Genomic DNA, 13,335 nt, shown 5'->3' with positions numbered 1-13,335 from the left:
CAAGGTCACCCAGTGAGCTTCATGACTGAGTGGGGATTTGAACTCTGATCTCCCAGGTCCACACTCTGACCGCTATACCATACTGGCTTCCTAGAGTACTTCTGCTATTGGGCTGCTGTATAAATTAAATTGGTAAATAAATATTGGGAAAGCAAAACAATTCTTAGAGAAGGATATTAAATATTTTCCTTGGATCTTGAATTTGTTTTATTCTGGATTGTTTTATTTGATGTTTTAATGAGTTGTAAACCACTTTGAGATTTAAAAAAAAATCTCATATGTGTGGTATAGTGGTATAGAAATGTGGTATAGAAATGAAGTTAACAACAACAAACACACGACCATAACCTAGGTTTAAAGGTGCCTTTTGTCAATTGGCTTATATATCTGAGTTTCTAACACTTATCCAAGCCCCCTGGAGTTCTTGGTCCCAGAGGGACAAACCAGCAATACCTCTCCCTTCCTGCTTATGGACGTCTTGGGTGCTATTTGAAAGCAAGTGCTGTTGCCTTCACCAGCTGAATCCCACACATTCCTGCCTCTCTTTCCCACAAGATAAAGAGGCCTTTACAGTTGTTGCTTGGGAGACAGGTCCGGAGCTCAGCTTCTGAGCAGCTGATAAAGCTGACATGATCCTAAGCACTCTTTTCTGCAAGAAAGAGGTGGTAGGGGTTCCAGCCACTGCTTGATGATGGTGGTCCCCTGCTGAGTAGTGGCTGATGTTTGCATGTTCCCTGAAGGAGAGGAAGGTGGGGATGTTTCTTGAGCCTTTGCTTGGTGGAAGGCCCAGAGCTCTATCACTAAGCATTGGCTGAAATTCACAAGCTTCTGGCTTGCAGGAAAGGTTGGGCAGGGGGAGAACTTTTGTTGGTGTTGGGCAGAGGTACTTGCTTCTAACAAGCCAGCAGTGGGGAAGACCCTCACAATCACAATTTTTGGATTGGCTGACAGTACCAGCCCAGACAATTTAGAAGCCATTAGTCCTAAAAAGGCTGCTGTTACTTCTAGGAATGGATTTCACTGGTTAGTTCTTGCTATGGCTGTGCAGGAAGAAATTAGATTTCATTCTATTGGACCACTCTTAACTAATTTTAAATGAGAAGTAAAACTGTTATTATCCAGTGTAAAGAATATGCAGACTGCCAGCAGGGGTCTTAGGCAGAACAGCGCAGAACTAGGAAAAGAACTCTGCTGTGCATGGTGCTTTAGAAATTCTGGCTTCCATATTGTTGAATTCATAAGACTGCATTTGCTGTTGCATGTAAAGAGAGCCAGACACTTGTAATAAAAAAAGTAAAATCCTTGACTGTGGCCTGTGAAGTTGTGTCTGGGCAGCAGAATAATCTCTTATTTAAGAATCTTTGTTTCTAGTCTAAATATTATTAAAGCAAATGGAGAAAAAATGCAATATTCCTCTAATAATCCATTATGCTTTTTCTGTGAGCATGATGAAGGGACAGTAGTTATATCTTGTATGCTGAGTAGAAGAGGTTGTTGATTGGATGTAGAAAGTGAGAGAAAAGCATTTACAGTTAGGTAGATTAAAAGTCAAAAGTAGTTAAAGCCAAAGGATGTGTTGGTTTTTTGCTCCCCACCCCCTTCAAATCTAGAAGATTAAGACACAGTCTGCCAAAGCAATTACCACTTCATGTGAAGGTAAAGGCAACGATTACCTAGGATCTGCAGATTTGTTTCATCCATGTCAATTAGGTTTTTGCATAGGGATGTGCGGGTGATTACATGATGTCAGCAGAGAGCTGGGGTGGTATAGTGACTAAGAGACTGAGCTACAAATCAGGAAGCCCTTTATTCAAATCTTGAATTTTGATAGCTTTAGGCAAGTCACATTCTCTCAGCCTTAGCACCTAACCACAACATGGGGTAATAATGCTGTTTTACTATAAAAAATATCTGTATTCAAGGTGTGTGTATAAAGATGAAACTCTTTGAATGCTTTGCTATATAATATATTTTTAGAAGAGACTGAATGTTTTCAGTAAGAGGCTGAATGTGTTTCGCTTTTCTCATTCTCTCTTTCTTGTAATAAGGGAAGCTGAATTCTACAACTTCTATAAATTCTGAATATTCAGCAGATATGCATGATTCCTCTTACTGTACTTTGCATAATTCTGCAATTTTTACTCTTCTGCATAACTTACATTGTTTTTTGTTTGTCATGGAGAAGGCACAAAGCTTTACAGTGTGCTGAAGTGCTGCTCTCTTAACTACTGGAAATCATATTCTGCAATTCCTCTAGCTTCCGACATTTCAACAAGCAACACCCACACATTTTCAAGCATATCTTTGCAACATTAATGCTTCTTTTTAAATAAAAAAACTCTGTGTACATGTTCATCACATATGATTATTAATATGTATAACTTATGTTGCATATACTGAAGTGTGTGCATTTGACACATGTAGCTGTGTACATAGGAATTATGTGCAATTTATGTGAAGGATGTTCTTAAAGTGAGAAGTCGATATGATCCTTAGAGGCTATACAACATCTATATTAGATGTTTGTCATTAATAGGATCTTAGTGAAGGTGGAAGTGATGCTGATGTGAATCTCTTGGAAGAATTCAAAGACACTCATGGAGTTAATATAACTCATGTCCTGCCCTGTGGCTGAATGAATTAATTTACACAATTCCTGATAAACATCTATCCTGTTTTCACACAATCATTTATATGAAATATTACCACTTGCTAAGGTCACATTCCTACATGTATTTATAATATATATGCATTACATATATACATTTTGGTATGAAGTTCTTCATTTTGAATAATCTCTACAGAAATAACAAAGGCAGTTTATCTCTTGATGAACAGAGCCAAAAGTTACAAAATTACTTTACCCAAAGGAGCCAACATATCTACATACTAAATTTGCAAGAACAGTGAAGTCAGACTTCAACAACTGTGAAACTATTAGATTTAAAAGATAGGCGCACTCTCATGTCAGGATTGTGTGTATCTGGGGCTGTGAGCACCCTTTCAAAGCGCTGTCTTTATTCACACTTGTATTCTGCTTTTGTTCCAAGGAACTCAGTATGACATACATGGGGGAATTATCCCAAACAACACTGTAAATGAGGTTAGGTTGCGAGTGAGCTTTATGACAGTGGGACCCATGTCTTTGGTCCAAAGCCAACCTGTGTCCACTACACTATGTTGTCCAGGCCCTGTCTCCCCCCATGTAATCAGTTGTTTTGATAATTACTGTATTTTTCCATTTATAAGATGCTCCCATGTATAAGATGCCCCCTATTTTGGGGGACCCCAAATTTAGAAAATGGACACCTGCGCTATCCGTGTATAAGACGCCCCCAGATTTTTACCCTTATTTTAAAGTAAAAAAACCTACTCTTATACACGGAAAAGTACGGTACCTATGTGTGCTGGATTAGAATGTTGATTCCCTTGTATCCTATTTGCTAATACTGAAGTAAAAACTGAGGCCCCACCTCTCATACATGTCTTGTAGTGTACTTGCTGCTCCTAAGCAGCAAAGGAGAGTGGGAGTTGGTGCCAGCTGCAGGTGTTCTGTAGCTTTGTTGTTTTACCTCTTTCTCAGGTGTAGCATCTTTATTTGTATGAAGTTGTGACTGGTATCCCACTTTATACATACTGTAAATCTTTTTGAAGCATACAACACAAACTGTGTAATAGTTTCTTATTGAGAATAACTAGAGTTTGACTACATATCTTGTCTAGATGCTTTGTTGGGCAGTAGTCATTGGAACATGTTTTGCAATTTCCCTTTAGATTAAAAGTTAGCAAGAGTGTGCTTGGTCAGCTGGAGATAAATCCGTCTGCCGAAGGGAAAGCTTGCCACATTGACTGACTCCTCATCCCCCTAGCAAGCCTATGGTATCTTTCAATGCACCCTGACGCACTGCCACCATCTATTAATGAGTGAAGTCTTGGCCTTTGGTTTGGTGAGTGCGTTGGACTGCCTGTGGAGTTGTTACTGGGTGGATTGTATTAAATTGCCTAAAGTACTGGGGAAGAAGCACATGGCCTGTGTGGAGAATGCTTCACATACGCTCTACCCACTCAGTGCCACAGCTTTCTGTAACTTCATATATATGCAGTGATGGAGACCGAGCTGCTAGTAAATGATGAGAAACAGGATCTTGGGGTTGTGATGGAGAGCTTTGGGACCATCCAGTGTACTGCAGCTGTGAAAAAGGCAAATTCCGTGTTGGAGATCAGCAGGAAAGAGACAAAAATTAAAACCCCTTGTGATCTCGACGTGTCTGTACAAATCTATGGTGCAGCCATAGAGCTGGAACAACTCTTATGAGGACAAGTTTGAACGTTAGGTTCTGTTTGGTTTAGAAAAAAGGTGAGTTAGTGGGGGATGATAGAAGTGCATAATGTTGTGCATGGTGTGGAAATTTTCTCTCTCATCATACTAGTATGAATTGCTACTAGTCCTGGTGGCTAAACATTACTTCCAGGATCAGAGGTGGCATGCCTTTGAATCCTAGTTGCTGAGAAACGTCCTGCTTTTGGCCTTCCCACAGGCACCTGGTTGGCCACCTTGGGAAACCCTGTGGTAGCCTAGAAATACAGTTGATGTGGTCCAGCAGTGTTCTTATTTTCATGGTCTTCAGAAAATACATGAAAGGAACCTTTTCTACCTATTTGCATGTTAGTTCTTTGAATGTGAGTGTGTAAGTGTATCAAAAATTTGTGAGTTTATTCCACTTGATACAGAAGACTGAGTAATCTGAGGCAAGTGAGAAGGAAGAATAGTAGCACAAAGCTCTTACTGCAACTTTGTAAGAACAATATTATAGCAGATTACTAGTTTGAGTCATATACCTAAAGGTGTTCTGTATTCTGTACAGTTTGAAAGAACCAATGATAAGTCCATTAATTTCTTGCAGCTGCCTTGGCCATCTACTCCACATCACTGAGAACACATTATGACACAACACGTTCTGAGAAGCAAACCTAGGCTCATATTCCCTGGCTTGGCTAGCATTCCAGTCTTCACTTTTCTGGAAAGGAAACAGGCTGGCTTGGCTCACATGCAGTCTCTCATGTGAAACCCAGCGAAAAACAGTGCTTCTTGACAGACATTTGAGACTTCTTGTATGAAGTTTGGAAGGAAAGGACTAAGCTGCTTGGTTTCTGCTCTTCGGTGGCTAGGGAACACTCCAGGAGCAGTAGAAGGGGTTCTAGGACTCAGAGAGAGGGCTTTCTGTCTAGTCTCTAAAGGGCTGTAATAGAGCATTTTATTCTGTGCCACAAAGTAATCCTATTTCCATTGTGAACTTGTGTAGGTACCCAGTCTCCCTCTTTTTATAGTGTTTGCTCATTACAGGTGACTAGACAAATGGCTATGTAAAGCCAGGGTATGCAATAAGAGATAACTGGCTAAGTAAAGCAATTGAGAGATATTTTAGGGTTTATGAGTCTTCAGTGTGATGAATTGGACTCAAAAGACCAGTGCCAGCCTAGATTCTGTGCTGAACTGTGTTGAGCTTTGAAGATGATAATGCAACACATTACACTAGGAAAAGCTAAAGGAACTGTGTTTGTTTTAGCCTACATGATGCAATGTGTGTGTGCATGTGTACATCAAAATTTTCCAAAAGATTTAATTATCAAAGAAGGGAAACAGGTCATTAAACCATTAGCCTAAAATACAAGGTTAGATAATAGGGGAAATGGCCAATTTTCATATTCTAGGTGCATATATGTGCACGCGCACCCCCACACCCCACAGTGAAATTTATTTACTACCAAATTTAACTATGCAAATTGTTTTAAGTTGTTTTTCAAAAACCAAGATCAATTTAGTTTGAAAAAAGAGCTGCTTAAGGGGCTACCTTTGAAGGTGACCCAGAAACTAAAACTAATCCAGAATGCGGTGGCTAGATTGGTGACTGGGAGTGGCTGCCAAGACCATATAACACCGGTCCTGAAAGACCTACATTGGCTCCCATTACATTTCTGAGCACAATTCAAAGTGTTGGTGCTGACCTTTAAAGCCCTAAATGGCCTGGGCCCAGTATACAGTGGTGCCCCGCAAGACGAATGCCTCGCAAGATGGAAAACTCGCTAGACGAAAGGGTTTTCCGTTTTGGAGGTGCTTTGCAAAACAAATCTCCTATGGGCTTGCTTCGCAAGACGAAAATGTCTTGCGAGTTCCTGCGGGTTTTTTCCCCTCCCCCCTTTTTCTAAGCCGCTTATCAGCTGATCCGATAAGCCGCTAAAAGCCGCTAATAGTGCTAATAGCGCTAATCCGCCAGTGGGCTTGCTTCGCAAGGCGAAAAAACCGCTAGACGAAGAGAATCACAGAACGGATTCTTTTCGTCTTGCGAGGCACCACTGTACCTGAAGGAGCTTCTCTACCCCCATTGTTCTGCCCGGACACTGAGGTCCAGTGCCCAGGGCCTTCTGACGGTTCCCTCACTGCGAGAAGCAAGGCTACAGGGAACCAGGCAGAGAGCCTTCTTGGTAGTGGCGCCCACCCTGTGGAACACCTTCCCATCAGATTTCAAAGAGATAAACAACTACCTGACATTTAGAAGGCATCTGAAGGCAGCCCTGTTCAGGGAAGTTTTTAATTTGTGACATTTTAATGTATTTTTAGTCTTCGTTGGAAGCCACCCAGAGTGGCTGGGTACAAATAATAAACTATTATTATTATTATTATTATTATTATTATTATTATTATTATTATTATATCCAAAGTGCAAGAAAATGTGTGTATATGCATTCATCAAGATACAGTTTCCTTTCAAGCAACTCTTACAATAATCAGTGGTCCTTCTATAGTAAATAATAGCTAATTTCTTGTAGAGGAAACTTTAGAAAATCCAGGTACCCTTACTCATTTTTGTAGAATGAAAACACCAGCAAGCCTGTTTTTCATTGTAAATGGCCTTCTCTTATTGCCTAGTCTTCTTACGTAAAATCAGTTGTGAAATGTTGTGAAAAATATCACAATTGAAACATCCTGAGTCTCTTACAATTCCTGTGCTCTTATGCTTGTCACTGTTGTACAACTGCTTCTCTTCAGCAGCTGTAAATGATCAAACATGCATGTGAATGATGAAGGTATGAATCCAGGAATTTAACAGACAGCCATGTTAATTCTTTTCCTTTGAAATATAGAGAAAACATAATCTGTCAAATAGGGAAGGAAGGAAAATATCATTGGAGAAAGGAATGTTCTCTCCTATCTCCTAAGAGTGATTGAGACAAATCCTAGTAAAAACTAGCCAGGATCTCATTTTTCAAGATCTTTTCAGGGTATTTGTTGCCGATACGTGCACATGCTTTTTCTGGACTCTTAAGTGATTGAAAGTAACAGGCAGGTCATATCCCTTCATTTCTGTGTTGCTTCTTGCTGCATGTTGTTTGCTGCTGCATTATGCCAAGTCCTTTAAAATAATTTTTGAATATATTCATTCTTGCCTTATTTGGCGTTTTTGGTGACAAGTGTTACATATAAGCTCTTCTGCTGTTGCTATGCAACTGTTAAATCTAATATTTAATATTAATAAAAATCAAGTGGCATTACCATTGGTGAGAACAGTGAACAAGGTAGGATTCTATACTGTCCAGGCTGTGTAACCCACTTGGCAGACATTGTGAATTTTCTATTGCATTCATAGCAAACTCCATGGGACATGAATCATTGGTAATTACTATTACAGATATTGTAAGAGGTTTGGGTGTTTTTTTTAAAGCATTCGGCCTTGCACAGAACTAAACTGACTGTAATCTTAAGTAGTAACATTTAGATCCTAACTACACATTGCATGCTTTTGTATCCAAGCTTTCTGTCTACCCCACCCAGTTTTTCCAGTTTATATTCTTGAGAAATTAAAAACCTAGCAAAAGCTGCGGATTTCATGTATACATTTTTTAGGGGAGGGGAGTGCATGGATTTAGAAGAAAAACAAACATAAAGTGATATAGGAATATCTAATTTTGGATGGTCTGATGCAGCATACCAACTAAAGCTTCTGATAGCAATGGTACAGAAAGAGATGTAGGAAAACAATAGATATCCCAGATAACGGATAAAATAACATCAGCAGAATACATTATCCATTTATCCTGTTAACATTACAATTATGAGGAAGGGAATGGTTTTAAAAAATATCCCTGGGTATATTTCAGCTTATCCCATTTTTATATTGCCTGCTATTCTATCAGGAAAAGAATCAACAATATGAAGATAGAGAGGTTAAGGACCTATACAGGTTAGGAAACTAATATACCTGAACAAACAAAAAACCAGGATAGCCATTTAAATAACAATTGTAAAATATAAAGTAGCTGACTACAAATTAGTTTTACCTCTGACATTAAAGTAAGAGCAGATGCAATCAGACTTGTAATAGAATATTAACAACTACTAAGCATATAGGGATGGTTTCATATATAGAAGAATAGTAAAATAATCTACGACACAACAGAAGGTATAGTGGCTATAGAGAGAAAAGACATGGGGGATCAACTACAAGGAGAACAATGGGAATCTATGGACTAAAAGACCCTTTAAATCTGTGTCAACAAAGATTAGAATGCAGTCAAAATCACAGATGATATTTAACGCCATTAGAAATACGCCACATATACAGTTTGCCAAGCCCTCAGTGTTACAGAGGATGCCTAGAAGTGGCAATGTTCTAACACACGTGATGGAAAAAAAAATTTCTGGCAATTTGAAAAACAATTTCTGGCATTTTTTTCCTGTGTGTAAAAATATTAGGGCAATGCATAGATGTATGCCCAAACTACCATGTGATTTGAAGGGCAGAACAAAACTATGTGATACAAAGAAATGTTACTGTTTATCTCACAGCAAGTTGTAGATCATTGTGAGAAACTGGAAGACATAAGTAAATCTTGCTAGAACAATGGTATTGCAAGCTTTGGAAAGCAGGCTATTGGCAAAGCTAACAAAACCATTGATTGAGGCAGGAAAATAAAAATGATTTTATTGAATAGTGGAAGTATTTTATACTTTAGAGTAACATAGGACGTCACCATGGAATAATGAACAGGAACAAAATTACATGCATGTATAAGTAGAACTTAATAATATTTGGCCTGCTTTGCATATAATGTAAAGCAATGCTTTGTTTAGCCTAGGTATGGTTTGTTGACATGGATGGCGCTGTGGTCTAAACCACTGAGCCTAGGGCTTGCTGATTGGAAGGTCGGCAGTTCAAATCCCCGCGATGGGTGAATGCTCATTGCTTGGTCCCAGCTCCTGCCAACCTAGCAGTTTGAAAGCACGTCAAAGTGCAAGTAGATAAATAGGTACCGTTCCGGCGGGAAGGTAAATGGCATTTCCATGCACTGCTCTGGTTTCGCCAGAAGCGGCTTAGTCATGCTAGCCACATGACCAGGAAAAACTGTCTGCGGACAAGCGTCAGCTCCCTCGGCCAGTAAAGTGAAATGAGCACCGCAACCCCAGAGTTGTTCGCGACTGGACTTAACTGTCAGGGGTCCTTTACCTTTATGGTTTGCTGAACTTGCAGACCCAACCCAAGAGACTAACCATGGTTTCTTTTCGGGCTATGCTTTCATATTATGTCCATACTCTATATCCTCACTTAACAATGCTTTGTTTTGCCACCCCACCTCACTCACCAAGTTACAAAGGCATGAGGCAAGAGCAGGTGGAGAAACAGGCCATGACTTGTTTGTTTATTGAGTTACAAATATTTATATAACATCTACATGTTACATGCATATGTGCAAGAGTGCCCCAACACTTTTTTCTTTAAAAATAAATAATTAGTTGCCATTTGCAGGAAGGGACGTTTCTCTGCTTGCCATTTCTGCATTTCACAGATTCTTCTCTGGCTTTTATTTTTTATAATAATAAAGCAAACGGTTCTCTGTTGCAAACATGTGCATAAGTCTTTTAGAATAGTATTTTAGAATTTTAACTTTTTCTTAGTAATGATGTTTCCCCAGACTTGACTGTGACTTATATTTCTGTCAGTTTTGCTTTGTAACTTTTAAAAGTTAGCAGAGTAACTGTAAGATAATGATGTCCAGCTGCATCCATTGTATTTTGGCTTATTGTGTGCTCATTGCATTACACACATGTATATTTATTACACTCCCTCCTTCTTTTCTCTGTATTTTTGTCTCTTCTGTGTTTGTGCTTCACCCTGATAGATTTGTTGTTAGCTGATCAACATTGATCAAGAGATGTTTCTGTTAGCAGTTTCAATCCACAGTAGCAATTTTAACCTCTTACTAACGTTAAATGATAGAAGTGTGTTTTAAGTTTTACATCTGATAGCTAATGACTGTAACACATCCAAATTTGCAATATGGTTCTTGTGTATACTTTATAAATGAAAGTACAACCACTGGGTTGTGAAGCTTGTTGGAGAGAGAGAGAGAGTCATGCATCTCTAAAGCAATTGCCCTATATTGCACTCTATTGTGGCTCCAAAAATAGCTGTTGCATTGCTTTTTTCCAAGGCTTTCTTGAAAAAAAACATTTTCTTTCTTGACTTCAAATATTGTAGGAAAAGTAGAAATTATACAAGTACAATACTGTTAAGTATATGTGGAGATTGTACTATAAAATCCCAAAAATGTGTCTTATTTTTCAGAGCAAACTCTGGCAGAATTAACAAATGTCTCCTAAAATGTCCCTGGTATATTTTCTAGAATGTGCCCCTTTCCTTATGGTATGGGTAACGGGTAGCTAGTTTGGCTATCTCTTTAGCTGCAAGCCATGATTTAGATTAACACTGAATTTACATTTACAAATAGTGGCAATAATTGGGTGGTGGTGGTAGAATCTTTTAGAACACAAACACTCTGCACTCTTTAAAAAGGCATAGAAAATCTTCTCTGTAATAAACAAGCTCATACACAATGCATGCACACTGTATTTTGCTGTTTCCTTTGCACCTTAGTGGCTTTCCTTTTTCTAAGAAATTCTAAGGCTTCAAGTTCAAAATCTTTGCTTAAAAATGTGATCTATAACAGTGTTTCCCAACCGGTGTTCCGCGGCACACTAGTGTGCCGTGAGACACCGGCTGGTGTGCCGTGGTAGGGAGGCGGGCGAGTCGGGCGGCGAGAGGCGGCGGCGGCGAGGATCCGCGTCAAGTCGGGGGCGGCTCCGCGGTGGTGGTGCCGAGCGGCGGGGCAGCGCGCGCAAAAGGGAGGAGCGCGAGACAGCGGAGGAGGAGGAGGCCGGCATGTCCGGGCAGCAGCAGCAACAGCAGCAGCAGCAACTCCCGGCGACGGCTCCTCCTCCGCCCGCTATCGCCGCCACCACCACAACAGCCGCCGCCGCCTCAGCTGCCGCCGTCCCTCAGTCCCTCGCTCTGCTGCCTCCTCCCACCCCGGCAAGGGGAAGGGAAAAAACGTTCACTTTTGTGCGTCCCTCCCGGCGTGACGCTGCGCGCTGACGTCACGGGGCGGGGCTTTAATGGTGGTGTGCCGCGAGATTTTTTTCCGGTAAACAGGTGTGCCGTTGCCCAAAAACGTTTGGGAAACACTGATCTATAAGATGAGGCAAAAAGACATATTTTTTATAACCTAAAAAGAGTGGTAGATTTTTGTGGAAAAATTAATTGCATTGATACACAATCATTTCCCTTTTTTCTACCATATACTTCTTAATTATTAATATAGTTATTTAGTGTAACTGTTAAAGATAATATACATAAAGGCTCATTTCTCCTCCCCCAGTTTATTTGTCATGATTGACCAGGAGGCCTTGAGTTCATTGCATAAAAGAATGCTAGGAACGGATGAATAAAGAACCATTTTCAATATTCTGACAGTAACATATACTATAGAGAAAGCTAACTATTCTTTCTTTGCTTTTAGGATTTGAAAGTATTCTAGAAGGGCTGTTTGGACCTGAATTATTAAAAGATCTGAGTTTGTTTAAAGGTATTACATCTCCCCCCCTTTTTTGCCTTGATCTGCATTTCTAATGACAAAATCAACCTCTGCTCTGCCTCTAGAAAATGTATGTTACCTTGGTGATTTGTGCTTTTTCCCTCCCCCCAGGCAATGCTCACAGTTAGTTTCATATTGGCTAAAATTACTAATGAGCATGCCTTCATCTCTGTATAACTGGCAGTGGTTTTGGTGTTGCTTAGGAAAATCAGCTTTGTGTGTAGGCAAATATTATACTTTTGTAACATTGTGGAATTAAAAGCATGACAAAAATCAAATTTGTGTTTTCTGAATTTCACCAAGTGTCTTCTAAATCATGTAGTGAATTGGGAATGAGCTTTAGCCATAAGCAAGTTGTGGTCTTTATAGATATGAAGTAACGGCATCTTCTTCTTCACAGACTTTGAGCCTGAAGGTGTTTCTGATTGGTCTTTTGATGAAAATTGTCTTTTCTGCTGTTTGAGACGAGAGAAAGTGAAGGTAACAATGCAAATATGCTCAGTCTTTTTTAAAAAAGGATTTGGGTTTTTATCTGGTTTTAGTTTGGCAAAATAGTAATGGGTAGAGGAACCTACATTTGCTTCCTTAAAGTAAAAGGACATCGAACAAAGGAAAAAGAAAAAGAAAATTGGGCAGTGGAGGTCTTTTTCTTTTACTCATTTCCTATTTAGAGGAATCTGTATTGTCAAGGGGTGCTTAAATTCTATGTTGTATGTGAAGGCAAATGGTACTCAATTCCTTCAGTGGTTGCCAACTGTGAGGTTCAGTCTATAGGAGCTACCTAGCATGTCACTTTGTCTGTGATTGCAATATAGAGTCATTTTTCCTATGTGCACTCTGTGGAGATCTGTTGCTTCACTGCAATGAAGTTGTGCCATAAGAACAACAGAAAGCTATATCTGCCAGAATCTAACTTCATTGCTTGGTTGTGGTTCTTGTATAAGTATCTAGCATGTGGGTAGAGTTCAGTCTGATGGCAGCTGTTTCATTCTCCGCACACATTAATCCACAATTACCAATAGATATTATTAGCTTTGCACCTTCTTTTCTTGGCATAGTGGACTGTGTACTACATTCACAAGCGTTTCTACTAATCTTTAAATAAGCTATGCACCTTTGTCAGTAAACTCAGGAGATACTGCAGTTACGTGCGGAGTCCAGTGTCTAGAGGAGCGACAAGTGCCTTGCTGTTTTTGGAAATACCTTCACACTGTACACACCACCACTGTCCTTTTTTGTATCATTATTAAAGCGAGGAGAAGAAAGTATTTTGTAATCTAGGCAGATCAGAATGTGGACTGCTTGGAAAGCAGATGCTAGTGACCCTAATTTTAAGTGTAGGAACAGCACTATGCTTATGGCACTTCTCACCTCACTGCAAGTTCTCTACCTAATTCATTCTTGTTT

At 39.7% G+C, this 13,335-nt stretch overlaps 1 protein-coding gene across 1 annotated transcript in view; it reads left to right on the top strand.

Moving 5' to 3' along the window:
* Positions 1–13,335, top strand: part of LCOR (ligand dependent nuclear receptor corepressor) — a 54,593-nt gene that overhangs the window by 12,162 nt on the left and 29,096 nt on the right. Inside the window, exons 2-3 of the mRNA XM_082224763.1 lie at positions 11,854–11,919; positions 12,329–12,408. Coding sequence (XP_082080889.1) covers positions 11,854–11,919; positions 12,329–12,408 — 146 coding nt within the window. The remainder of the gene's footprint in view (positions 1–11,853; positions 11,920–12,328; positions 12,409–13,335) is intronic.

The sequence above is a fragment of the Podarcis vaucheri genome (genome assembly GCF_965113315.1).
Source record: "Podarcis vaucheri genome assembly, chromosome: 5".
In the NCBI taxonomy this organism is placed as follows: Eukaryota; Metazoa; Chordata; class Lepidosauria; order Squamata; family Lacertidae; genus Podarcis; species Podarcis vaucheri.
This window is presented reverse-complemented; position numbering and strand designations above follow the sequence as displayed.